This window comes from Cupressus sempervirens, chromosome 4 (assembly GCF_028749045.1).
Source record: "Cupressus sempervirens isolate cs-2001-9-10 chromosome 4, ASM2874904v1, whole genome shotgun sequence".
Taxonomy (NCBI): Eukaryota; Viridiplantae; Streptophyta; class Pinopsida; order Cupressales; family Cupressaceae; genus Cupressus; species Cupressus sempervirens.
Window position 1 is genome coordinate 496,822,684 of NC_143121.1, and position 27,507 is coordinate 496,850,190.

The 27,507-nt window shown below is 40.1% G+C and overlaps 1 protein-coding gene across 1 annotated transcript in view; it reads right to left on the minus strand.

Moving 5' to 3' along the window:
- Nucleotides 1–26,904, minus strand: part of LOC149562113 (alpha 1,4-glycosyltransferase family protein) — a 184,956-nt gene extending 158,052 nt beyond the window's left edge. Inside the window, exon 1 of the mRNA XM_089825658.1 lies at nucleotides 24,418–26,904. Coding sequence (XP_089681784.1) covers nucleotides 24,418–26,672 — 2,255 coding nt within the window. The 5' untranslated portion in view covers nucleotides 26,673–26,904. The remainder of the gene's footprint in view (nucleotides 1–24,417) is intronic.
- Between the last annotated feature and the right edge of the window lie 603 nt (nucleotides 26,905–27,507).

The following is a 27,507-nucleotide window of genomic DNA, read 5'->3' on the forward strand; positions in this document are numbered from 1 at the left end:
ACGGGTACACAAGTACCTTAGAATCAAAGGAAAAGTAATGATGGCAAGTCCTAAAGAAAAATTACCCAAGTTTCACGGTGATGGTGCAGCAGATCTTATCTGACATTGTAAAACGTGTGAAACCATATGGACAGAAAATGGTGTGACGGATGAGGATGATTGGGTCAAACAATTCCCAGCGACCCTACGAAGTGTGGCAATAGATTGGTTTTTCGAAACCAGTCCTCAGAAACTCACTACATGGGAGAACGTTAAAAAAGAATTTATAACAGAGTTTAGCTTACTTCGGGACAATAATGAAATAGTAGCAGAGATATATAGTACTAAACAAGGAAAGAATGAAACAGTACGGGCCTATGCCAAACGAATGAAAGAGCTGGTCGGGAAGATGGAAAGTCAACCGGCAGACAGTTTGAAAAAATGGTCGGCTCTGAAAAAAAAAATGAAGATTGTACCACTGGCGTCGTACACCGACGCGTATACTCGTGCAATAGATTTAGAAAGTGAACAAAAGACGAGTAAGAAGAAAAAGCATAAATCCTCTTATTCAGATGATTCATCCTCTGAAAGTAGCAGTAGTGATGAGGAGTTGAATAAGAAGGTGCGAGCATTACAGAAAGATATGCTTCGGATGATGAAAGAATTTAAGACTTTGAAAAAGAATCCGGACACAGTGAAGGGAGAACTATGGTGCACAGATTGTAAAGAGGACGGCCATACAAAGGGCTCATGCCTGAAGAAACAGTTTTGTGACATCTGCCAAGTGGCAGGACATTCCCTGAAAGAGTGCCCGTTTAATATGAAATCAAAAGGACACCAGCAGGAGTTACTAACGCAGGAAGCATCCAACAACAGCAATAACACAAGCAATGATGCAACTTCGGGTGGATGTCGCAATAATAATAGATGCGGAAGGGGTGGAAACAACAACAATAACAACGAAGACCGAAGTAGAATACAGTACGATGAGAGTGGACGGCCGATGATACAGTGTCGGGCATGCAATATTTGGGGTCACTTCACGAGAGACTATACTACGATGGAGACGCCACAACTACTATGCAGATGGTGTGGTCCAAGGGACACGAAGATGCAAAATGTCCAAAGCAAGGCATAAATCCAAAGCAAGGCATAAATCTATTAAGCATTGAAACATGTGATGAGAAGGTACTAGCGATCACACGAGAACAGGCAAAGAAAGCGAAATATCTGAATGCGGAAGAAGAGGAGAGGTTACAAAGAGCACGAACAGAGATAGAAAAATAGATGAAAGCAGAAAAGTCACAAGTAAAGGACACTGCCGAAACATCGAAAAGGAATTTGGCATAACAAAACATGATGAAACAGATAATGCATATAGAAGTGCCGATTAAACTAAATGACCTTCTTCTCACGATGCCACAGTTGCACTCGGCTATTATAAATATGACACCGTCCCCGAGAGTGACAGAGGAAGCAAAGGATAGTAAGGAAACAACGGCAGCAACAACAGACCCGATGCTGCTGGTGCTTGTGACAGGAAGACACCCGGCAGTAGTGGAGATGGGTATTTTGGGTACTGTGTTGACGGATACAATTGTAGGCTGAGGATCGAGGGTGAACATGCTGCCAGAAGATATTTGGAAAAAGCTTGGACAACCCACGCTATGGCCACCTACTTTCCAGTTACTCACAGCAGATCAACATGGGATGAAGTCGTCGGGAACTTTGATGGTATAGCTAGTAACAATTGAGACACAACCATTTTTACTGGATTTTGTGGTCATCCCACTGAAGAGAAGAGGGTACGACGCCATCCTGGGACGGGGGTGGCTGGTGCAAGCAAGGTAAAGCATGATTGGAAACGGAACACCCTGTCCATGGAGAAAGGAGACAGGAGATTTATAATTGATTTGCATACACAAATGGTAGGGGAAGAAGCAATGTTGTCAGACTCAAAAGGCGAAAGCGAGAATAATGATGAAGGAGAAAAGAGGATGGAACCAGATGAGGAAGGGGTGTTGAGATTAGGAGGGTTGACTGATGATGACCTAGACTCGGTGAACGGACTGCTACACTGGCAAATGGAAGATTATGAGGTCTTTCCGAACTGCAACATGTTGGGTGTTGAGGAAGAAAATGCAGACAATGAGTTCCTGAAGGAGTACAGTGAACTAAAGGAGGGAAAAGCGTAGGTGGATGAAACATTGGCCATACATTCAGTAAAGATAAACCGATGAAGTATGAAGAGTTGATGGTGAAGACAATGAACTTGGGTGATGAGGAAAATCAGAAGAACATTCTTGTAGGAGATGATTGGAACCTAGTGTTGAAGGCGGCAACATTCAGAATATTCATGGAGTACAAAGATGTTTTTGCTTGGACGTATAAGGACTTAAAAGGAGTACCACCAGAGCTATGTGTCCATCAGATACCATTAATTGAAGGTGTGGTACCCGTGCGAAAGCGGTCGTACCGAATGAATAAGAACTACACAGCATGGGTCATGGAAGAAATTGACAGGATGCTGGAGGCAATAATCATTTTTTAAGTGCAGACAAGTGAGTGGGTATCACCGATCGTGATATCCCTGAAAAAGGACACAACACAGATAAGAATATGTGTGGATTTCCGATGTCTAAATGCCATAACAATTAAAGACCCGTTCCTAATACCATTTACAGATAGCATTTTGGAGGAAGTAGCGGGGCATGAAATTTATTCATTCATGGACGGATTCTCAGGGTATAATCAAATATCCATCACTAAGGAGGATAAATAAAAAACAACATTCATTGTAGAAGATGGGGTATATGCATACAACAAGATGTTGTTCGAATTGTGCAATGCCCCGGCGACATTCCAAAGGATTATCTTATACATATTTGATAAAATGTCTCTTGGAAATTTTAAGGCGTTTCTAGATGATTGGTCAATTTTTAGCACAGAGGACAAACATATAACGGCGTTAGGAGAATGTATGGAGAGGTGCAGACGAGCAAGATTGGCATTGAACCGAAAGAAGTGTAGGTTCATGGTGCCATAGGGAAAGCTGCTCGGACACATAGTTTGTAAAGAAGGATTGAAGACGGATCCAAACAAGGCCCGCGTGATCTTAGAGATGCCACCCTCGACGGATGTGTCAGAATTGAAATCATTTTTAGGGCACATCAGTTATTACCGGAGATTTATTAAAAACTATGCAAAATTTGCTTATCCATTGGACAAACTCACCTACAAGGGTGAACCTTACAGATGGGAAGCTGAACAGAATGAAGCCTTTGAGAGATTGAAGACAAGGTTGGCTAAGGCTCTGATTTTGGCCTATTTGAATTGGGATAAAGAATTTCATGTTCATGTAGATGCATCAAATTATGCCATCGGAGCAACACTAGCGCAAACTGGTGACCACGGGTTGGACCATCCAGTGTACTTTGCAAGTAGATTGTTGTCGAAAGCAGAGAAAAATTATAGTACCACGAAGCGAGAGGCGTTGGGGATGGTATATGTAGTGCAGAAGTTTAGACATTACTTGTTGGCCACTCCATTCGTATTCTACGTAGATCATCAGGCGCTGCTATATTTGGTAAATAAGCCGATTATTCAAGGAAGAATAAGCCTATGGTTGTTATTATTACAAGAGTTTACATTTAAGATTGTGATACGTCCAAGAAAAAGTCATGTAAGTGCAGATCACCTGTCGAGAATAAAATCGAGGAAGCCACCTGAGGGAGTTAATGATGATTTTCCAGATGCGTAGCTATTTCATGTTACAGTACTGCTAGCTTGGTACACACGCATTGGAGAATATCTATCGATAGGGCAGTTTCTGAGTGACATGCCACCAAATGAGAGACGGGAACTGGTGCTGAGGAGGCGGACGTTTCAGTTAATCAATGGACTATTGTACAAAATGGGACCGGATCAGATTCTAAGGCGGTGCATCCTAGAGGAGGAAATTCCGAAAGTATTAAAGGAAGCACACGAAGGACCGACAGGAGGACATATGGGGTCGGATACTACTGTGTGGAAGATACTTCTGGCAGGACTATGGTGGCCGACCGTATAGAACGACGCCAGGGAGTGGATTGTTGCATGCAATACATGTCAGCGGGCCGAGAAACCTCTAAAGAGAGACTTTATGCCTCTGAATCCCTCGCAAGCGCAAGAATTTTTTGAAAGATGGGGATTGGATTTCATTGGACCACTGAAGGTGAGTAAAACAAGGTGTCGATACATTGTGGTAGCGACGGAGTACCTAACTAAATGGGTGGAGGCACGTGCATTACCAAACAATTTGGCAGCAAGCACAGCAAGATTTATGTATGAGCAAATTATTACAAGGTACGGGATCCCACTCTAGTTGACAAGTGATCGAGGAGGACACTTTGTTAACCATGTTATCCGAGTGATCACCACCGAATTCAAGATTTATCATTCATTGTCGAGCCCGTACTATCCAAGGGCTAACGAATAGGCCAAAGCAACGAACAAAATCCTGGTTGGAGTGATTTATAAATCCTATGCAGTTGACGAAGAAGACTAGGAAGAAAAGTTACCATCCTCTCTATGGGTGTACCGTACTTCATACAAAGTAATGACAGGACATACCCCGTTTCAGCTAATGTACGAACAGGAGGCAGTGGTACCAACAGAATTCATGGCACCGAGTTTAAGGATAGCAATCGAGAACAAATTAGGTGACATGGAGAGCTTAAGGGAGAGACTGTACAATTTGAACAAACTTGATGAGCGACGGCTGCAGGCACAGTGGGCCATCGAAGTGACACAAAACAGGAAGAAGGCATGGCACGACAAGCACTTAAAATTAAACAACTTTCAACCTGGCCAATTAGTACTGAAGTATAATGGACGAAATGAAATAAGGCTCAAAGTTAAATGGGTCGGACCGTACAAGATACGAGAAGTTGGATATACCAGCGCAATTAAGCTATGGACATTGGACGGAAAAGAAATACCAGATATACCATCGAAGTTAAAGATATACCATGAAAAAAATGATCCCCCACCAAAAAACAACTGAGGAAGAAAAAAACGACTGTAAATAATGTATATATGTATAATAAGGAATAAAATATTGAAGTTGAACATAGTTTTGAAGTGTCGAATAATAAACTATAAGTTTTAAAGTAATAAAGTAATAAGACATAAAGGAGAAGTATGAAGAAAAGATAGCCTAAGCAAAATAATAAAATAATAAAGTGAGGAAAAGTATTAAGAAGGATGCGTACGGCCTACTGTATGGCCTTGAAAGGATATAATAGAACAATATTCAGTATTTGAAGAAGTTTAGAAGACCGTATGGCCTTCCTAGATGCCTTATGTAGTGAAAACTAAAAGTCGTACAACCGTACGGGGGCAGAGAATTTGTTACATCTTTTAATCATCAGTTGAGATCGTACAGCAAGAGCAAAAAGGAACAAGATTTGAAGACTTGAAGATGAATGCATAAGCCATATAGAGAGTAGGCACAGAAGGGGCAAACCATTAAGTTATAAAAGATTCCGTATGGATTAGAGGGAAGTTGAGATAGAAGGGGATAATTGGAGTACCGTACGACAAAAGCATAGAAGGGAGTTTTGTAGCTGTACAGCAAAAGGAAGAGCACAGGAAAAGAAAATTGTAGCCATACGGCCAGAGGAAAAGATAGGTGGAAAGACAAATTAAAGCCCGTATGGTTGGTGAAGACACATGCTGAAGAACAGTTGAATCCTGTTGACCGTACGGTGACAGGCAGAGGAGAAAAAAAAGACTCTACGTCATAACAAAAAAGATTTGAAGCAAAGTACCAATTCAGAAGCAGGGAGCTAAGCCGTACAGAATTGAGAGACATGGAACTAAGTTGTAAAGATTTGAGGGACAAGGTACGGAATTAAGAACAGAAATACCATACAAGAATCTGAAGAAAGTTGTCAAGGAGGTAAAAAGAAATCAAAAAATTAAGAGTCGTACTATGTACAGGTGAGCAATTATTTTGGCCAGAAAACAACAGACTGAAAGAGACTAAGCATTGCTTGAAGGTTAAGAGTTGGGGAAGCAAATTTTGTACGGCCGTACAAGAGAAGTCGTACATAGAAGCTTGAGGGAAAGCCATATAGTCCCGTACGGAAGCTAGGACAAGAAAGGAAATTGTGAAAGAAGGTAATTGCCCTAACGGTTTGTAGTTTATTCACAAAACGACAAAGAAGTGGCAGTTATGCAATTAGCTGTAAAGAGGGCTTGGAAGAGGAAACTAGACGAAGACGCTGCCATGAACAGGAACGTGAAGACACTACCATCCGTAATTCGTGTAGCAGGAGCGACCAATGCAAAAACCAGTGCAGGTGCAAGTAAGAAGAAAGTAAAGCAACCGAAGCAGCCGAGAGACATTCCTACAATACAAAGTATTACATTCGAAGGGTTAAATGGTGCAGAATGCCGGAAGTGGTGGCAGGTGACTCCAAACAACCACTAAGTGAAGGCTAGTATCCGAAAAGCATAGGTAGAATGGATAGTGCAAATGCCAGTATTTTGCATCAAAGACTACGAAGGGTTTTTGCGCATTATGATTGAAATGTATGACAGATTCTCTCAAACCAATACGTTTGAATATCTTGGTTGCAATTTAGTAGTATCATTCAAACTAGCTGATTTTACACGGGTATTTGGCATACGTGGTCATGCTCAGGGCGAGAGAAAAATAGAAAGTAAGCCAAAAAAGATGAGCCGTGAAGTGAAGTTGAAGTTGATATAGCTTGTGTGCGGAGACCTGTCGCAGGCGGAACAAGAGGCTCTTTCAAACACGTCCAAGGGCAGAGGATTAAAGAAATCTAATATTCAGGAGGGTCATTGGCGTTGTTTGATGGATAGTGAAAAGCCGCCTCACAGATTCGAGCCACGCTTCGGACATCTCTTTCCCCCATATAGCCATGATGAATAGGATTTTGCATGGCAAGGCATATGATTGGGCAGCACTATTCGCTGAGCGGATGTCAAAATTTATGACATTGCAGCACAAAACATTCTATATGCCACATTATGCTATTGGTCTGTTCTTGGATGCGAAGACGCGGATGATCCCCAATGATGCACTGGAGGCAAAACCGGAACCACTCGCACCTGGCAAACCACCTATTATGCAGTGGAGGCATTTAGATACTCTCGGCACCAAAACTATAGGATAGAAGCGACCCAGGACAGACGGTGGGAACACAGATAGTGGCCGAGAGGAGACTTCTTCAGAGGGGAGTGGAACTGAAGGGGAAGAGGAAGAGGACGAGGAAGTAGAAGTGATCACGGCTACACCATTGAAATTTCCGCGACCTGTACTTTCGGCTACGACACACTTGGTTCTTGTAGGCATACATGGCATCCTAGGGTTTGGACAGTTTAGGCAGCCAGTGGTGCTGACATTAGTTTCAGCTACGACGCAACCCACCATAGAGACACGAGCAATAGCGGAGTCACATCCGTCACCGATGGAGATAGCAGCCCCGGAGATACCGACAGAACTGGCTCGTGAGACTACCAAATACAGGGGGTGAGACTCTACCAAATATAGGAAATGAGACTTTGGTACTTGATACGGAGATAGACATAGAGACACGGGTGATGGAGGTAGCGGCAGGCGAGGACTTGGGGGCATCAGGTGTTTGACTAGATGTAGTAGGTTCTGATGTGGTGGTCACAATAGATATGGCACTGCTAGCATCACCTAAGCAAGACAGAGAGAGCTGAACCCAAAAGGTGAGTGCTTTCCTGAGTACACGATTCCACTAAACCTCGACACCTGGAGTGACATACCTGCCCACACCCACGCAGGAAGCAGTCCCGAAGAACCCATTACAGGAGGTTGCGCAGACACAGAGTGAGGGAGTACCGCATAGCACTGTTAAGCGTATGGCGGAGGTGGAGAGGGCTATGGGTGTGCAGTAGGAACATCCAATAGCGCAGGAGATAGGGATGAGAGAGGCATTTCTTGCTGATGTAGCAGCTCTAGCGTCTCTAGCATCTCGAGCTCGCCAGGTGTTAGATTCAACAAAAACTCAAGCGTTGGAGTCAGTGGTGAAGGAGCTGGAGGGAGTCATATCCTTTATGAGGTTGGGATGTTCAGCTACCTTTACAGTTTGTTTTGAGGAGAGGGGATGGCTGGATGTGGAGACTGCGGAGATGCGGCAGGACTGGGCCACAACGAGAGATCTTGGTATGGAGAGCCAGGTAGAGGCTCTAACTCATGAGATAGTGAAGTTACACAGGGAGGCGTACTACACTCTTCGGAGGAGTCAGGCGGATCAAGTAGCAGCTGAGAGAGCTCGGGAGGAGTTAGCTACCAGGTTAGCTTCAGAGAGGGCAGCCTGGGAATCTAAGGGCAGCCTGGCAATCCGAGAGGAAAGCCCTATTAGTCAGACAAAGTCAGTTGGCAGCAGAAAAAGAATAGGTGGTTGCAGCGAAGGAGTTGGAAGAAGTCGGAGAGATGATGCAGTCAGCCCTAGAGCTTCAGATGGAAGCAGAAGCAGAATTGAAGATTAGGAAAGAACAGGTCTACAAGCTACGGGCGGCGCTGAACGAGTTGAGGGCGCGGCTGGCCACTGCGCCAGTGACACATCCCTCTGTTTAGTATTTTTTATGTATTTTGTTTACCTTGAGTTTTGTTGTATTGTCATCCGGAGATGACTTTTCTTTTGGGGGGGATGATGTTGCCGGTAAAATGTATAGTGTAGCCGACAGGTAGAGTAGTACCCGAACAGGCGCGTGACGCTTGAGTCACCCCTTCAGAAAGGTATATGTACATGTCCGAGATGGACTTTGGAATCATTGTAATCATTGTAGTCATTGTATTCGGATTGTAATCAGCAAGTGCATATATGAATAAAGTATCTGTTCTGCGTTGAATCGTGTTATACTACATGTGTTAAGTTCTTACCCTGTACGGTAAAGAACTAGCCAAAGCAATTGCAGCCATCTTTCTCTTGCTAGATCTGGTATGCTTCCCTAGTCCTATGTACTCATCCTAATCTTTATTCGCATCAGTGATCACAACAGTTCTCTCTGTGCTCCATTTCATACTGTTAACGAGAGTATTCGTGTTGTTAGCAGAGGACTTGATGAGATTGAGGCTTTGCTCAAGGATCTTTTTTAGGGTATCCTCAATCTTGACTCTTGTTAACCCTAGCATAGAGAGAGTCAATTTTCTTTTCTAGTAATCTCTTGGTGTTACCCTCCATCTCTGCCAAGTCCAAACCAAGCTTCTTCTCCTGCACAATCCAAAGGGTATTCTCCACATCAACTTCTACCTCCATATTCCCCTCTTTCAGCTTCTCCTCAAATTTGGTAGCAAGGGCCCTATACTTAACATTCAAACTATTGATTTCATGAAAGGTCCGTCTATTGACCCAATAAGTACTCAAGGACTAATTCTTAGCAGTCTACAAGACCCCAAACGGGGGCTCTTTCTTATCCTGAAACTCAGTAAACCAAAGATCCGTAAAAACTTCATTGAGCCTTTCCTTATCATCCTCCCCAGAAGGTGGAGGAGTGACAGGAGCATCATGGACAATGTTGTTCGTAAAGTCCTTAAGGAGAGAAATCTTTCTCTTCTTACTAGTCTTCATATTAATAAGCTTGTCAGCAGAATTAGCATTTTTCTTAAAATCATTACCAAGCACTGTAATAATAGGGGAACCAATGCAGACTTCCCCCAGGACCATCCTATAAACAATAGCATCCTTGTTAACATTGGGTACCCCCGCAACAGTATCCTTCCTAGAATTCATAGACCAGGTTTGAGCTTGGCCAACCACTCGGGACCCAGCAGTTGGGGTCTCTACCTTGCCGTCATCCATAGATTATGCTCATCACCTTCAAAGACCAACTTCTTAGGGGTAGGCTTGGGAGGGGTTTCCCTTTCTTCTTTTTGTCATCTCATCCTCACTATCTTCAGTACCTTCCCCATCGCTGCTTTTAATAACTTTTAACCTTTTTCTTCCCCTCAGTGATCCCTCATCCTCTGTATCCTTAGGGTTACTCTTCCCATCAATATCCAGACAAGAGACCCCCTTATCCTCCCCCAAATCCTCAATTCTTATAGAGGGGTTTTCAATAGTCTTAGCTCTTAAATGATTATATAAGATAAGAATGAGACCTTGATGCAAAAGTTAAAACCATCATCTTAGGTTTTTCTTGTGATCATATGTGCTCACATTCAGAGAAGAAAGTAGATAAAAAGGAAAAGAAATGTGATCTTTGTGTCTAAAATGATTTAGAAAAACAAAATGAAGGATTTGAAGGTGTGTGAACCTGTCATCCAACGTGAAGAACTCCACGATAACTCTGAACATTCTCTTCAAAAGGGCTTCAGCTGATTCGGGTCATAGTAGGAGTTGTTCCCCTTGTCCAGGCTGTTGCGTTCCTCCTCCATTTTGGGGTATTTAGTATAAGCTTTGTCACCAGTTTTCGGTCATTAAAAAACTTGATACAAGCAATCAACATCCTAGTAGCCTCTGCCACAAGCTCCTCATTGAGTATGAACTTCTTGCCTTGGATGCTGATGACATCATTATCCCAATCGTCAACAAATTTTTTTGTGACATTTCTATCATACCGACTTAATTTCTCTATAAAGGTAGTAACCCCTCCCTTAACCAAATTATTCCATATCTCAATGTCCCTCCGATCATGTTCACAAGTTGTTGGCTCAAGCCTGTCCAAATCACCACTTATATTGATGCATTCACTGTAAATCGCCTTTAGATTGCAACTGTTAAAAGCACCAAAAACTCAAGCCTTTTTTTCACCCACAAAGTGTGCCAAAGAAGATCATTAATCGACACTCGACACTTTTCCATAATAACATGCTTTTCTCTAATATCAAAATTATATCGTGGCATGGAAAATTAGATACAAATCTGAGCTTGCTTACCATTTACTCTATCGAGGTCGTGTCAAATCATAATTAAAATCTTCCTCACCCTACCATTTCAAATCATGATCACTTTTAACGGCCAGATTGGCAACAAAATCGGCTACCTTATTATATTCATGATAAATATGTGAAATATGTACATTTTTGAATTTCCTTAGAATACTCCTTGCTTCATTAATAATATTATCTATAGTCTAGGAAGCTGGACTTTCCCTTTCAGACATCTTATTATGTTTAAGGAATCTCCCTCAATCCACACATTATCAACTTTCATCTCCTTAGCCGATTTAATCCCTTGAAGAGCTCCCATGGCTTCCGCTAGGTGGTTAGATTGGGTTCCCAAAGGGAGTGCCACTGTGGAGATCACAAGGCCATACATAATACTTTTATGCTGAATTACCCATAATGTTAAGTATGGGGATATGGTGTCTTGAGGCCAAGTCAAATATGTTATATTTCAATGTTAGGAGTTCCTTTTGTTTGGAAGGTGGCTATAATTTTATATGACTTCAACACACCACTTGTTATTCTTTTCCGCTGGGTGCTCCACTCTGTAACTCCCAAGCAAACATGTACATGGCTATTCATATTGGCAAGGTGGGTATCGAGAGGTGTGGAGAAATTTCTGAAAAAGAAGCCATGTTACTTTGCCCTCTCAGTGATTGCTATTTTTCTAAGGACACAAACCTTTAGGAATTAAGATTGGACGTAGCCCCAATCTCTGAGAGTGAATCTACTTCTGGGTTCACCATGGAGTTAACTGCTTGTCTGGAGAGCTTGTGATGGAAAAGAGTATTGGTTCCTAATATTTTACCAACAAAACCAAGTAACAGTTGTCCAGATAAAGACCCACGGATGCAAGAAGTGCGGAGTGTTTCTGTTTGTGCTTGATGGGATTGAGATACATATTGTGGAGAGCAGTTTAGCACCCAACTTACATTTGGGAATGGTTGGAAGGTCAGCAAAAAGCTCGTGTTGCATATTGTTATTGGCACAAACATCATCAAGGAGGGCCAAAGTCGGACATAAAGAGGATATTTCCGTGTTTGAACAGTCTAGAAATGGTGGCAATCTTTCTGCAGGAAGCCCAAACTGTATTTCTAATCATTGCCAGTGATTTGTGTAATCACCTAAAAATGGTCATCTAGACTATTAGCCCCCTTCTCAGCATTTTGGCTAAATTAATTTAATCATTTATCTAGACCAAATTGCTAATAATCAATTTATTTGATTATAACCTATAGTTTGACTATGCTATCATAAGTTCATTATTTGATTAAAAGAACATGTCCCCTTTTAATTAAATAAAAGACCCCATTCTTCTAACCCACTTAAAGTGCACACATAAAGTCCTTTTTCTATTTTGCAATTAAAAGAAAAGGCTTTGTGACTTTTGTCTTATATGACAAGTCAACTTATATTCTATTGGTTGATTTGTGTGTGCACATGGATCACTCCTTTTTTCAAATTCCACCGTTGATCATCCACCATCTTCATCTTGATCTCTACCATCCGTACGACTTTAAAAGGGAGAGAGCTTTCCCCCTCAATCCATTTTTTTTGAATATTGTTATGCTGCAGGTTTTCTAACAAGTTTCTTTGGAGCTTTGTGGAGAACTTCTATTTCTTGTCTACATTCTCTCATCCATGGCATCATGGCATTCTAGCTTAGCTTAGCTTTCACTTTTACATGTAGCTTAAATCATATAGTCTAATAATTGGATTGCAACACTCTCATACATGTTTTAGCATAGCTGCATTTTGCATTCTCATCTTAGCTTAATCTTCATTTGCATTGCATCCTTGAGGAACTCCTTGGGACATTTGCATTCTTGCTCTTGTCTCAAAAAACCTCCCATTGCATGGTTTACTAGCAAGAAGAGTATCTCTAAGGCTCATCTGAGAGCTTCCTTATTCTTGAAATATACTCTCTTGCACTCTGTGGATAGGGAGCTCTAAGCCGGCATCCAAGCATTCCAAACTCATGGAATCGTTTGGATAGAAGGGTTTAGAGTGGGACACTTTCGAGTGTACATTTTTGGCGCCCACCGTGGGGCTTGAATCAAGTTTCTAGCTCTATTTGCTTTTATTTTTCATCTCTGGTTTTTTACAGTAGCATATTGGATCTAATCAAATGCTTTTGTAGAATTATCACTTGGATTTTAAGGCCAACCCATAAGTAGATTGGTTTGAAGGCCAAAAATCTAGTTGGTTTAAAGATTTGATCATATCTTTTAAACCGCTTTGAGTTTGGTTCTGAATTTTTTTTTGTAAGTTGGGTATATACTCAAAATGTCTCAGTCCAATTTTCAAAGCATTGTGACGTGATTTTCGGGAGTTATGAGTTTTTCTTTATTTTTCATAAAAAGTCGTTTCTGATCGCAAATCAGCGAATTTTTTTTAAAAACTTATATTTTCAGAAATGGTTTTCAATTCTAATGGGGGTTCTTTCTTTGTGTTTTGAATTTTGAGGTCGTATTAAAGATCAAAAACTCGATTTGATAAATTTGGCCTGTTTTGACAAAATTGATCTCTAGAGCGCAAATGAACAGATTTTTTAAAATTTCTTACATTTTTGGAAAGCTCTCTGATTTTTAACAGGGGTCTCTTCTTTTCATTTTCATTTTTGGATACAAAATCATAGCAAACAAGTCCAATCTTGTTGACTAGGTCAAAACCAAAGAGTAAAAATGAGAGCATTTGTGATTAACTTGCACTTTCTTTGCATGTACTTGGTTGGAAGATAAATTGGATTTTTGAGGCAACTCACCACTTTTTACTGCAGATTTTTATGTTATTTCACACTAACTTTTGGTGCTAACAAGTTGTGATTACAGGTTGTCATCCTTATGAAAAAAAAAAATTGAAACATTGCATAAAAAGAACGCATGTCAAAGCTTCAAATGCACAAGAGCTACTAACATTGTTTACAGGGCTGCCCAAAGCATAAAAACTCAAAATTTCTTGCTTTTTTGTTTTCATGTGTGGCATTGACTAATTGTTCATTTTCCATAGGCACATAAAACTTGTGATTGGAGTCTTTTGGTAATAGGAGAGTATGCTCTTCACCCTTGTGGTGAATCAAAAATCTTGACTTGCTATTTGGTTTCAAAAGCAAGGGGTAACTGAATCTTCTTGGCGTGTTTGGGAGAAAACAATTGGAATAGGAGAGTATGCTCTTCACCCTTATGGTGAATCAGAAATCTTGACTTCCAAAAGTTGATCCACTTTGTGTAGTTAGAATCCTTTAGAGGGCCTGCTCTCGGACAACCTGAGAGGAACGACCCAAGTGGGGACAAGCCGATTACCTGGCTCTTCCAACCCACTATAAACTCAAGGCTATCAAGGACACAAAACCTTGGTAGACATAGTGTTTATCTTTGCCTAGTGTGATCACTTATGGGATTTTGACCATAGGGAGATCACTAGGCAAGAATGCTTAAGGTACTCTTGTGATCGCGAGATCGGTTACTCATCGCAAGGTGAGGTGTCCCGTAATTGGGAGCAAGAGGAACACTATGAACGGAAGCCCGATCTAAAAACTCTAAGTTAGTAACTACCTTTTTTTAGCCACTCAACTTCTTGGTGCAAGGATCGATCCTAGTGGACTACCCGGATCACCCCAAGATTTACACTCACCATATGTGTTCCCTTGGTTATGCTTATGGCATTTCTATGACAAAGCCAATATCTCTTGTGGGAAACCACTTGGTGTGAGGCAAAGGAGCATCAAGCGTGGGCCAAGTTGTTGAGTAATGAACCATGACTTCTAGGTAGATATTGCTTGATGTGTTCTCGAATGTGGTATACTTGTGAAAATCTTTTGAACATACACATGACGATAATTCTAGGGAATTCTTTTGAGACGTCACATATGCTTGTATCATGCAAGGTTGCTTTGTCCCTTGCTTGATTGTTTGAAGACTACTCCATGTGTCACTATCTTGCTTGGAAAGAAATTGCTTTTGAACATCAAACTTGTTATGCTATCAACTATTGTCAAACTTTGTCAACCAAGTCAAAACATCAAGTCTTAACATTTTTCTTGTGTTGCTTCCTAAGGGGAGTCTCATCATTTGACTTTGATTTGCTATGTCTCTAGTTCTTGAACATGCTTAAAGTGACTCTTTGGTCTTGGTGCTCTTGGTCTTTCTATCTTCATGGTCTATGCATGCTTGCTAGTTATCCTTTTGCTAAAATGGTTACCTTGATTTCTTGACTACACTCTTGGGTTGGAGAGTTGTTCACTTGTCACCCTGCTTGCTCTATCTATTTGGCTATTTGGGCATCTTGCCTAGCTATTGACTTGAGTCATTCATATCGTAAGTTTCTTGGACATATTGTTTGACAAGTCGCTTTAATCTCTCTCTACTATCTTGGCAAGTGAACACTCTACCTCCTATAGTTTCAACATCAAGTTATCTTCTAGGCTCTTTTATGCTTGGCTTTGCATCTAAAAATATGGGATCTAAACCTTGTGCTACCAAACTTCAACCAAATCTAGATGATCATGATATCCTCCATGTCACTAAAGAGTTTCAAGATCTATATGCACAATACAAAGAACTAGGAGAGACAAATGATCTTTCTTACCTTCGTCTCTCTAAGCGCATGATAGAAATGAAGTCTAAACTTGAGAAAAAGTTAGAGGAGAAGATTACATCATTACATGAATCTTCTTTAAGATCTTTACATGCATGTGAGTCACCTTCTTTGAGGTCATCCTCTTCTTCTAGGTCTACATGCTCTACTTGAAGACATCAAATGTCTTCATCTTCTAGATCTAAAGACCTCTTTAGAGAAAAAGCAAGTGATACCTCCTTTGAGCCTATGCCAAAATTTCATGATGGACCTATCTTTGACGAAGATAATGATGAAGACATGGATGCATACCATTCACTTGAGAAACAACAAAAGGACTCTAGACATACTTCTAATAGAACTTTTGCTCCCTTGGAAGATTCTTATGACGACACTTTGCAAAAACTTCTTGGCAATAAGATCATCATGTTACCTAAGTCTAGCTCATATGGAAACCCATTCTTGGATATCTATTGTGCTTATCATCAACATAATGAGCATAGTACTTTAGATTGCATTGAGCTAAAACATAAAATCCAAGATCTTATTGATAATGGAATTATTGATACCTCTAATGATTCATGCGATGAGGATACTTTTCTTGAGCAAGATTACATTAATGAACCTATGTCTAGTAGCAGCTCTATCACATCTTCCACTTCTTCCAACACTTGTGCATCTCCCAACACTTCAAAGCTTTCCAACATGCCTCCATCAAATAAAGAACCTAATGCTTTCCACATTGACTATGTGTATCCTCAAGGGCTACCTCTAAAAGAAACTCAAGCTAACCTTCACTTGGTTGCAAACCTTTTCCATGCTACTAATCCTAAACATCCTCAACCTTCATGCACTACTATGCCTAATTCAAGCACTACTCTATTCACTCTTCATTCTCCCTTGTCCTTAGAAGTGGCTCCATGTCAAGAGGACTCTCAAAAAGAAAAAGCTATAAATGTCAAGAAAGATCAAGATCAAGCACCCTTTCATCTCTTTCAAGATTTTCCCCCTCCATATTCTATATCTTATCCGCCTCCTAAGTATGATGAAGACACAACTTCCATTATCTCCCTTGAGCTTACTGAAAATTATGAGAAAAGTTCTCTTCATATGCTATCCAAAGCTACTTGTCAAGATCAAAGCATCCCCTCATGTTCTACTTCTCCACATCCACTTCAAAATTGTGCTCAAGCTTCAAGTGCTTCTATTAAAAGTGTTGTTCCTATCAAAGCTACTCATGAGTCTATTGATGGTTTTGACCATGTTGCTCACTCTAAAGATGTTGATATCCCTTCCTACTATCCCTTTCCATCTTCTAAATCTATCCTTGGTCCTCATCCATCAAAGCTAAAGTCTTCAAACCTTCCATCTATATTGGGACCTTATGTTCCTTCATCTTCTACATTTTCCACTCCTAGCTCTCCTATCATACCTCAAGATACACAAAGACACTCATCCTTGATGACTTTTCACCCATCTATCCATCTAAACCAGTCATATCAGCCTTATTCATCCACAAATCCCAAGTCCTTTGGAAGTGAGAATAAACATAAGAATCCATTGAAAAAGAAAGATCACTATGTCCCATCTAATCGACATGTGAATGCTAAGAAGGAGAATGCACAAAAGAGACTGCAAAGGTCCACTATTAAAAAAGCTAAATCAAAGAAAATATGGGTTCCTAAACCTATTATTGAAGAAATGTGTTTTGAAGTATCCGAAGGAAAATCTAAAGCTATATGGATTCCCAAGTCTCTTTTAAAAGACTTGAATATTGAAACTATTTCAAAGTTGACATTCAAGCTTCCAAAGGCTTCCATTCCATCTTCTTCAAAAAATATTCCTAAAAATATTCCAAAGCCTTCCACTCCACTTTTTTCCAAATCTCTTCTACCACCTCATACATCAAAACCTCAAGCTACTTCATCCATGATTCCTCCATCATTCCAATACCCTTCAAGGTGTGTGTCAATGTTGATCTTGTCCAATATTTCAACTACCCTCATGAAATCCTCTAAAGCTTACACTTACTTTCTATACATGAACTATTATCCTCCATATATTCTTCCTACTACCATTTCCCTTTCATCACCCTATCAACATCTTTGAGCATACCTTTCTATGGTCTTGGCTTATCATGGCTTATCTTTCCTATAGGAGCACTATCTAAATTCAAAAAGCTTGAGCTCTTTCTAAAATTTCAAAAAAAAAAAAAAGAAAAAAAAATAGAAAAAATGAAAAAAATGAAAATGTGCCTTGGTGAAAACCACTTCTTGTGGCACCTTGGTAGCAAAAGTAAAGAGAAATAAATATATCCTATGGTGAAAACTACTTCTTGTGGCACCTTAGATAAGTACCATGATGAAAACTTGGCAAACAGGCATCATGCGTAATTCTTCCATCATCCATCTATCCCCTCTTCTATCTTTGATCTTGACAATGTTGAGCTATCTTTGCATATTGGCTATCTTATCCACCAAATTTTCTATTGTGCTCTCCCATTCACTCATAGCCTCTATCTTGAGCTTTATTCTTATTGCTCTATCCCATTGCTATACTATCTAGTTGACCCCTTGGTCTTGATCATAATAAATGAAACATGGTTCTCATAGGTCTCTTGACATGGCTACTCTTTTGGACTACACACTTCATGCTATCTCACTTGTTGGCTTCATTGCTTATCCTACATGCTATCTTTCTCAATTCTTCCATTGCTTATCCAAAACATGCTTCATATGACTATTTCACTTCTTTCCCTAGCTTGGGTACTCTTAAGGAGTCAGTCCTTGAGGATCACTTTCACTTGCTTCATACTCTTTTTTCATCCATCTCTGCTTATCCACTAGCTCGTTGCTCCATCATGTCCTATACCTTGCTAGACATTGGGAGAAAATGATGTGATCTTGCTTGAGAACTAGTGATCTCTAAACCTTCTAAAAAATCTAAAAAATCATATATGATCCTGAAAAAAAAAAAATCCTAAAAATCAAAAAATGTCTTGAAAAAAAAGATCTTCTTAGTGAAAACCTAGCAATAGGCACTTTGATGTATCACCAAAAAAATTCAAAATTCAAAAATACAAAAAAATTGAAAAAAGTCCTGCAAAAATCTGTCAAGTGGTGAAAACCTGGAAACAGGCACTACTTGAAACCCTCGCACCTATGTCTATCAGTCTCAATCATCCACTTCGCTACACATTTCCTGGCTTGGAATTGTTTCTTGTCCTCATCTTGGGGGCATAGCTACTTAGCCTATTGAGGTATTCTTGTGCATTAGGGTTTCTTTGACAACTCACAAAATAGTGTTTCTCAACACTTCCCCCACTTTGACATCAAGTGTTTTTCAACACTTTATAGATAGTTTACCTACGGTCTCCGATGTCGTGATATTTCTCACTATCAGAATCAAATCTGGAAGAGATGACCAAGTGACTTACACACACGCACTTTAACACCTAAACGACTGAGCTATGCTGATCTTTATCTACTTTGTGTGCTGTCTATGATGATTTCTTTGCCAGGTGTTCCCTCCCTAATAGTCTTTCAAGGATGTCATTGACTAGAAGACTGGGGGCATGGGACATATTTTCTTGATTTCTGCTTGTGGGTATACTTTTGTTTGTCTATAGTGTTGTAAGCATTTATGCTTGACCTATTCAACACTTTGACTTATAAATGTATCATCCTTGACTGTTTTGCAAGACTGCACTTAGGGTTTATCCTGGCGCTTATGCCTTGATACAGGTGTAATCTTGCTAAATTAAACTTAGGGAATCTAATCGTGTAGTTATCTTGACTTACATGTCTCTGATGCTTAGATTGGATTTCCACATACCTATCTAATATCGATCATATTCATATCCTCATAGTTATACTAGTGATGGTTGTATGATCTCATGATGTCCCTAATAAATGCTCAATGATGAAATTAAGAGTCTAAATGTTATGCACTTCTTGTTGGTAAACCACTTTGCATATTAGCTTGCATTTTAGGTTCATTTTCTAGCTTAGTCTTGCATTCTTGCATATGGGGAGAGCTCTCTTTCTTCATCTTTTTGTGGACATATCAGCTAATTCCTTTCATATATTTCTTTATTTTCTTCTTGTTCATGTCTTTTCACCTTCTTAATCTTTCACTTCATCTCTTTTCTATCTTATCATCACATTATATAAAGTTTTGACCTCTTAAATAATTTCAACATCTTGGATTCATTTTCAAGATCGAAATCCAAATTCGAGTTCATCTTGATGGTCAAAATTGTCTTTTAAAATTCTACTTTCTTCTGAGCAGTTAGCTGACCTTTTGAGGTCTAATCTCTGAATCATCACTGGGGCATCTTCATTTCTTCATGTCTTCATCATTTCCATACTTCATATCTACTTCTAGTCACCTTTTTCACATCTAAATCATCTCTCTACTAGATTTGACCTAATTTTTATGTTATATCCTTCAAGGTCAACTCTAGTCGAACTGGGGCATTTTATCAATTTTATATAGTCATTCTTGGGTTCTAATCATTTATCTATCATATCAGACATTGCTATATCTCAATTTTCTCATGTCTAGCTAGTTTCTACTTCCCCTTACCTCATTTCAATTTCGATTCCCGAGGGGGCAGAAATACTCTATCATAGATTGCTACAGCTATCTATTTCTTAGGAGCATTTGTTTGACCTTATCACTTGCTCTCGATCTATTTGCTTTACTAGGTGTTAGAATTCTTTTCAGATCCTAACATCATCTTCCTAGTGTTTAGTACTACTACTATTAGGCTGTGCATTCAGGACTTGCCATCTATTTCTGCATTTCATTCTTTGAAATCAGATATCTATATCTATCACTGCCTACTTGGCTTTCTATTTTCTTTGACATAATGTGTTCCCAGATCGATCACACATTAGTCAAAGAGGGGCAAATGTAATCACCTAAAAATGGTCATCTAGACTATTAGCCCCCTTCTCAGCATTTTGGCTAAATTAATTTAATCATTTATCTAGACCAAATTGCTAATAATCAATTTATTTGATTATAACCTATAGTTTGACTATGCTATCCTAAGTTCATTATTTGATTAAAAGAACATGTCCCCTTTTAATTAAATAAAAGACCCCATTCTTCTAACCCACTTAAAGTGCACACATAAAGTCCTTTTTCTATTTTGCAATTAAAAGAAAAGGCTTTGTGACTTTTGTCTTATATGACAAGTCAACTTATATTCTATTGGTTGATTTGTGTGTGCACATGGATCACTCCTCTTTTCAAATTCCACCGTTGATCATCCACCATCTTCATCTTGATCTCTACCGTCCATACATCTTTAAAAGGGAGAGAGCTTTCCCCCTAAATCCAATCCATCTTTTGAATATTGTTATGCTGCAGGTTTTCTAACAGGTTTCTTTGGAGCTTTGTGGAGAACTTCTATTTCTTGTCTACATTCTCTCATCCATGGCATCCATGGCATTTTAGCTTAGCTTAGCTTCATTTTTACATTTAGCTTAAATCATATAGTCTAATAGTTGGATTGTAACACTTCTCATATATGTTTTAGCATAGCTACATTTTGCATTCTCATCTTAGCTTAATCTTCATTTGCATTGCATCCTTGAGGAACTCCTTGGGACATTTGCATTCTTGCATCTTTTCTTTGGAACCTCCCATTGCATGGTTTACTAGCAAGAAGAGTATCTCTAAGGCTCATCTGAGAGCTTTCTTGTTCTTGAAATACACTCTCTTGCACTCCGTGGATAGGGAGCTCTAAGCCGGCATCCAAGCATTCCGAACTCATGGAATCGTTTGGATAGAAGGGTTTAGAGTGGGACACTTTCGAGTGTACAATTTGCATGTGACTCGGTGTGCGAAGAATGTTAACATGTCTGCAAAAGTCTGAAGGTTCCTGTGGATGCTGCTGACTTCAATCAGTATTTACTATTACAGGTTAAGTGTAGTCAGCGTCCAGGTTCTGCTAATCCCTTTTTATTGTAAGTCGTTATCATCTTTGAAGTCTGTAATTTTGAAAAGATTATATCGTGTGAAGTTCTACTATTATGTATTGTTTAGGACTATATCCTTACATGATTATATTGGTGCATGCGCCGTTTCTGAATGAGTATTTTGGGTAGAAATGAAATTTGTTGGTAATACTCTGTCATCATATTGCTGGTTTGGTGAAGTGCTCACGCTTATCTTGTTAAGTATGCAGTGAGTAACATGTAAGACAGTTATCTATTTTCAATATAATAAGAAGTTGCAGGTCTAAACTCTGGAATCTAAACCAGTCCTTCTGTAACCTAGAACTCTAAAAAATCAATAATTTCAGTTCAAACCAAAGTAACGAGAATAGGAATCGGATTGGAATCGGCAAGGCCAAATCAAATCACGAATCGGCTATGGCTATTCATAGACTTTATGAGAATGTTAGAGCTAGAATCAGAATGAAAGATGGCATGTCAGAATGTTTTAGTAGTGATATTGGGATTAAGCAAGGCTGCCCTCTCTCGCCTACCCTATTTGGATTATATATTAATAAGTTGGAGGAATGGCTAAATAAAACTTCAAGGGGTGGAGTCCAAATTGCCAAATATGTGGTGAAGTTGCTTCTCAATGCGGATGATCTTATCCTAATTGCACAAACAGCCAAGGATCTAAAAGAACACTTGAAAACTTTGGAGAGCTTTTGCACAAAGTTGGGATGCAAGTAAACACTAGCAAGACTAAAGTTATGGTGCTCTCTCCAAGCAAGAAACAACAAGAAGTTGACTTCCAATTTGAAGGAAATATTCTTGAGATTGTGGAAGAGTATATACTATAAATACTTGGGCATAGACTTTAACAACAAGCTCAATTGGGAAACTTGTAGAGCTAAGCAGATAGAAGGGGGTTGGAGGGCTTCCTTTTTGCTGCAAAAAAAGTGTAGTCAAGCGGAGCTTTGGGATTAGAAAACCAAAAAGATTATTTTTGGACTGCTGGTCACCTCTGTTGTGTTATACGAGTGCAAGGTTTGAGGGAGCAGCCTATCCAACTACAAATGGAAGCAAATAGAAATAATACAAAAGAACCTCATCACTACTAACCTTAAAGTCAAATCAACTATACCATATGAGATCCTCTTGGCTGAAGCAGGGATGTTCCCGATGGAAGCCTCTACAGTTATACGTCTATTAAGCTATTTAAACAAGGTGGAAAATATGGACAAGCAACGATGGCCCAAACTAGTGGTTGAAGAGGGGCTAGCCCGAAGAAAGAAAACGTGGATGAAGCAAAACGAAAAATGGCTAATTAAGTGGGACATTAACATACTTGAACACCCCAACACCAATTAAGAGACAAAAAGGTTTGTGCTGGAAAAATTTAAAGCGGTCATGTGGACAAAACAAATAGGGAAGAAAAAGGCCCATTATGTGAAAGAGTTCAACTCCACGTGGTGCCATGAGATTAAAGATTACCTTCGTGTAGATACGAAAAGTAAATATAGGTTGTTAGCAACGCAATTACGAACGGGATCCCATCATTTACGGTGTGAGACGGGGAGGTGGACAGTGCCCAAGGAGGATTGGGAAGAAAGAAAATGCATCTACTGCAGTAAAGGATGTGTCGAAACGGAATAGCACTTCATCTTTGAGTGTGTGGCATACCAAGATACCCGGGAGCAGTTCGAGGACAATTTGGAGGGCCAATTACACCAGATTTTTAAGGAAACAAGACTACATAAACAGTGAGCTTCTTAAAGCAGATTCATAACAGGTGGGCTAACATTGAAAAGAACATAAAGGGTCCCATAGGCTGGCTGGTCTCATGGAAGTTGTTAAAATACCTTCATTCATTCATTCAAGGAGGCATTCTGTGAGCCCTGTATCTACCTAAAGATGAAAAGTAGAAAAGAAGAAATTCCCAGTTCTAAGGAGGCAATTATGAACCCCGCATTTACCTGAAATTGAAAAGTAGGAACGAAAAATCGCACTCTAGCACACCAATATATGACAAAACAAATAGAGAGATCTAAGTCCAAAAAAAAGTTGGAAAAAAGCCACAAGCTGGAAGAAGGCAAATCAAACAAGCAGCTCCAATATGAAGTCTAGCTATGTTCGATTTTTAAGGAAACAAGACTACATAAAACAGCGAGCTTCTTAAAGCAGATTCATAACAGGCGGGCTGACATTGAAAAGAACATAAAGGGTCCCGTAGGCTGGCTGGTCTCGTGGAAGTCATTAAAATACCTTCATTCATTCATTCAAGGAGGCATTCTGTGAGCCCTGCATCTACCTAAAGATGAAAAGTAGGAAAGAAGAAATTCCCAATTCTAAGGAGGCAATTATGAACCCCACATTTACCTGAAATTGAAAAGTAGGAACGAAAAATCGTACTCCACCACACCAATATATGACAAAACAAATAGAGAGATCTAAGTCCAAAAATAAGTTGGAAAAAAGCCACAAGCTGGAAGAAAGCAAATCAAACAAGCAGCTCCAATATAAAGTCTAGCTATGTTCATCAATAGCATTGATTAAGAAACTAACTAAAGAAAATCTAATGGATGGCGAAGTACACGATAGAAGCTGAACAATCAAATAACCACAAAGTTGTGTGGCTGGGGTGTGTCCCTATAATACACTTATGAAACTAAGTAGGTTCATTATAAGTAATCTGCTTGTTTCCAGCTAAGATTGCAGGGATATTTTGCTAGTTTTATTTCGAGATCAATCTAAGTTATTCTCTCGAGATCACTCTTGGAGCATTCAACAAGCCGCAGAATCCACTTCCCTCAGCATCTGGCAGTGTGCCTTATGCAAAACTAATGAAATCGAAGATTTCAAAAACTGGCCATTAGATTGAAACTGCCTCCTTGTACTCGCTCTTTCCAAAGGAATTAACAATTATATGATATCGGGGAGTAGAAAAACAACATAAGCAATAACGTAATGAGAAAGAAAGGGAAGTACCCGTCATTCACAAAATCGTTGAAAACATCAAGTTCAATGGTATCAGACAGGACCATAACACAAGCCCGGGGATGAAAGTATAAAAGACTTTCAAGGCCGCGCTGATACTTCACAGAAAATGACCATGATGGAGTTGTCCATGCCATAAATACTCTCAAGGAGCAGCTACCATTTTGGAAAAACTCATCCATAAATTCAGAGAATGAAAGAAGAGGATCTATGCCAGGAAAATGGCCCCATCTTCTTGTATCGCCATCAAGGCGGACCTTTCTATGACCCTTCTTCTTAGATGTTGAATTCAAATTTCTTGGCTCTCTTCGCCTCTGCATTTTTCTCTCGTAATTTTCAATTCCTATGTTTTTGCCCCTTGCATTTTCCATGGCATCTCCACGAGCTACGCCCATCTTACTTGAGGCAATTCTATCCACATCTTCCGCCGTGCTCTTATTTGAGTTCACTATATTATCTCTCGGGAATACATCTCTAGCATTGTCTATGATTCTACTCTGAACTCTCGAGATGTTGTTTTCCTGTTCCAAAAGATAACCATTTTCATATGTCTGAAACTTAAGTTCTCGAGTTTGGCCTTTGTCATATATTCCTTTATTTTTAAATTGTAATTTGTTCCTCCTTGAGTTACTTCTGTGAGTATCTATTTTACTTCTCCCAGGATTCCTTCCCAGAGACTTCGCGTTGCCCTCCAAGTCTTGGTTAGATAGTTTTTTCCTTTCCTTTTCAACTACCTGTTCTGGCATGACCGACTGTATCCGCTCAGTGCCTCTCAGAGTTTCAGTGAAATCTCTACTACTACTACCGTCCGCATTGCTCTCTAACTGAATTTTATTGGCACTCTCATCCAGAGCCTTTCTTGTCAACTGTGGCAATCCAGTCTTCAACGATGCATCATCGTCATTATCAGAATTGTTCCTCTCCTTTAGAGAAGCCTCATCACCACCATCTAGATTACCATCTTCCGGTGTCTTTTGAAGAGTCACCATATCACGCACTTCTTCTTTTCCTTCAACACTAGTTTCTTCTTCGGCCGCATATTTGGAAGTAAATGATTGCTTTCCAACAAATGGAATGCCCTCAATGCTTGCCTTCTTCAGAGCTTTCTGTATAGCTTTATCACTCTTGGTCAGTCCGGCAGATCCAATAGCATCAGGATCCTGTAGTAAAGGATTATTCATAGGATTCAAGAGCTCAACCGTAGACCTGGCCATCCTGTCCCGTCTGAGAAAATCACTTTTGGAAGCTCTCCTCTGAATAGTGTCAAACCAAGGACCCCAGCCACTTCTGAGAGGTGAGGATCTCTCACCGCCCTTGAGCAGCAATGCATCCTCAATGGCATATACTTCTTCTAGTCCATTCCTAATGCCTTCGTCAATGGGTTGGTCATCTGAACTAAATGATTCTTTCATTTTCTCATCACTACCTGCCACCGAATCATCAGCAATTGCATCCTCCCACTCTCCGTTAATCTGAATATCTATATCAATTTTAGAGTCTTGCCCGCGACCAAATTTTGGATTCACTGTATTTGAAATGGCTGCCAGTCTTTGTGGGTGTTTCGGAAAGACCTTTCTGGTCACCCCCATGGCATGATCCCAGAACAATCCTGCCCTCCCTCGAAGAGATGCAGTCTTTTGTGTTCTCATTTCCTTGGATTGAATGTAATCTCTAGTTTTCCTCTGCTCGTCGCTGTAATTTGTCCGTGTAATACTCTTAATCTGCCCCGTTCTCTCCAATTTTTTTCCTGAATTATCGTAACCGTCTTGGATGCCATTTCCTTTCCCATCTGTTTCTCCACCTTGTGAGTCATTCGCTGCAGCCTGCGTTTCCAGATCTTTCTCTTGAATTTCTCCAAAACTGTCGCCAATCCCTTCATCGGCATCCTCGTCCATTTCATCAATTTTGTCCTCGAATCCATCGAATTCCTCGGTTGCGTCGTTTTCATCAGAATCTCCTTCCAAATTCTCCCTCCGCTCCAAAATGTCGTCGGCAACCCTCGTTGAAAAGGCGGTATCTAAAACCCTGGCGTCTGTATCCGTGCTTGTAAGTTGCTTTCTGGCAGCGGGAAACGTACTTGCCTGGAGCGACTTCGCATGTACGCCCAGCTTGATGTGAAGCAAAGACACCGACAACAACAGAAGGAAAACCGCCACGCCCACGCATAAATTGGATTTGCATCTTGATTTAGACATGCCCGATTTGAAAATTCGTGGGCGGGCCTTGCTTCTTAGTTTTTTCAGCATCGTGGCAAGCCTTTCAATAAAACTATCTGTGACTGAATCGTGCGATTTGACGATCGATGCAGGAGAAACAAAGTGAGTTTTTTTGACAGCATGAATGCAGCGGGAGAAACAAAGTGAGTTTTTTTGACAGCACGAATGCAGAGGTATAAGATCCTACAGGAGCACACTGCCTACTGCAAAACAAAGTTCCTACCTTTCCAAGAGTAAGGCCGGGGTCCCATGGAGCCATGTGTACGGCTATCGGTTTTGGAGGAGAGAGGTTCTTATAGATTTCTCCACTTCAATAAAGATTTGGATGCTTAGGTGAGGGGAGTGAGAAGGTGGGTATCCTTAGAAATTGTTATTTCTATTGTTTAGTGGGTAATCTCGTATGAAAATATATCGTGTCATTTGTGTGCCATGACAACAAGGCGATATATGCCAACTTGTTAGAATTGCATTCGATGTTTAGATTGGAATGTGCATGGGCTGATCCCCAAATGTTATTTGTCTTTTTATCAAATACTAGACACGGTGGCTTATGTCTACTAGACACGGTGGCTTATGTCTACTGGCCACACGACCACCAAATCCACTGTATGCACCACCTACGCTTACTGTAAGCATCGTACACTCGAACATCCCACTATCACCTCTCCTTAATTCCACCACCTTAATTACATTAAACTATGCACAAACCATTTATTATACCTCCTCCCATAGCATCTTTCATCCCTTTATATCTTACCTTTTATGGAGAATTCTATTTGTTTGGGACCAAAATGTAAGTGGAATAACACCTTGCTACTTCACCATGTTGTAATTAGTTGTTATCTTCATCACTATTATCTTTCTT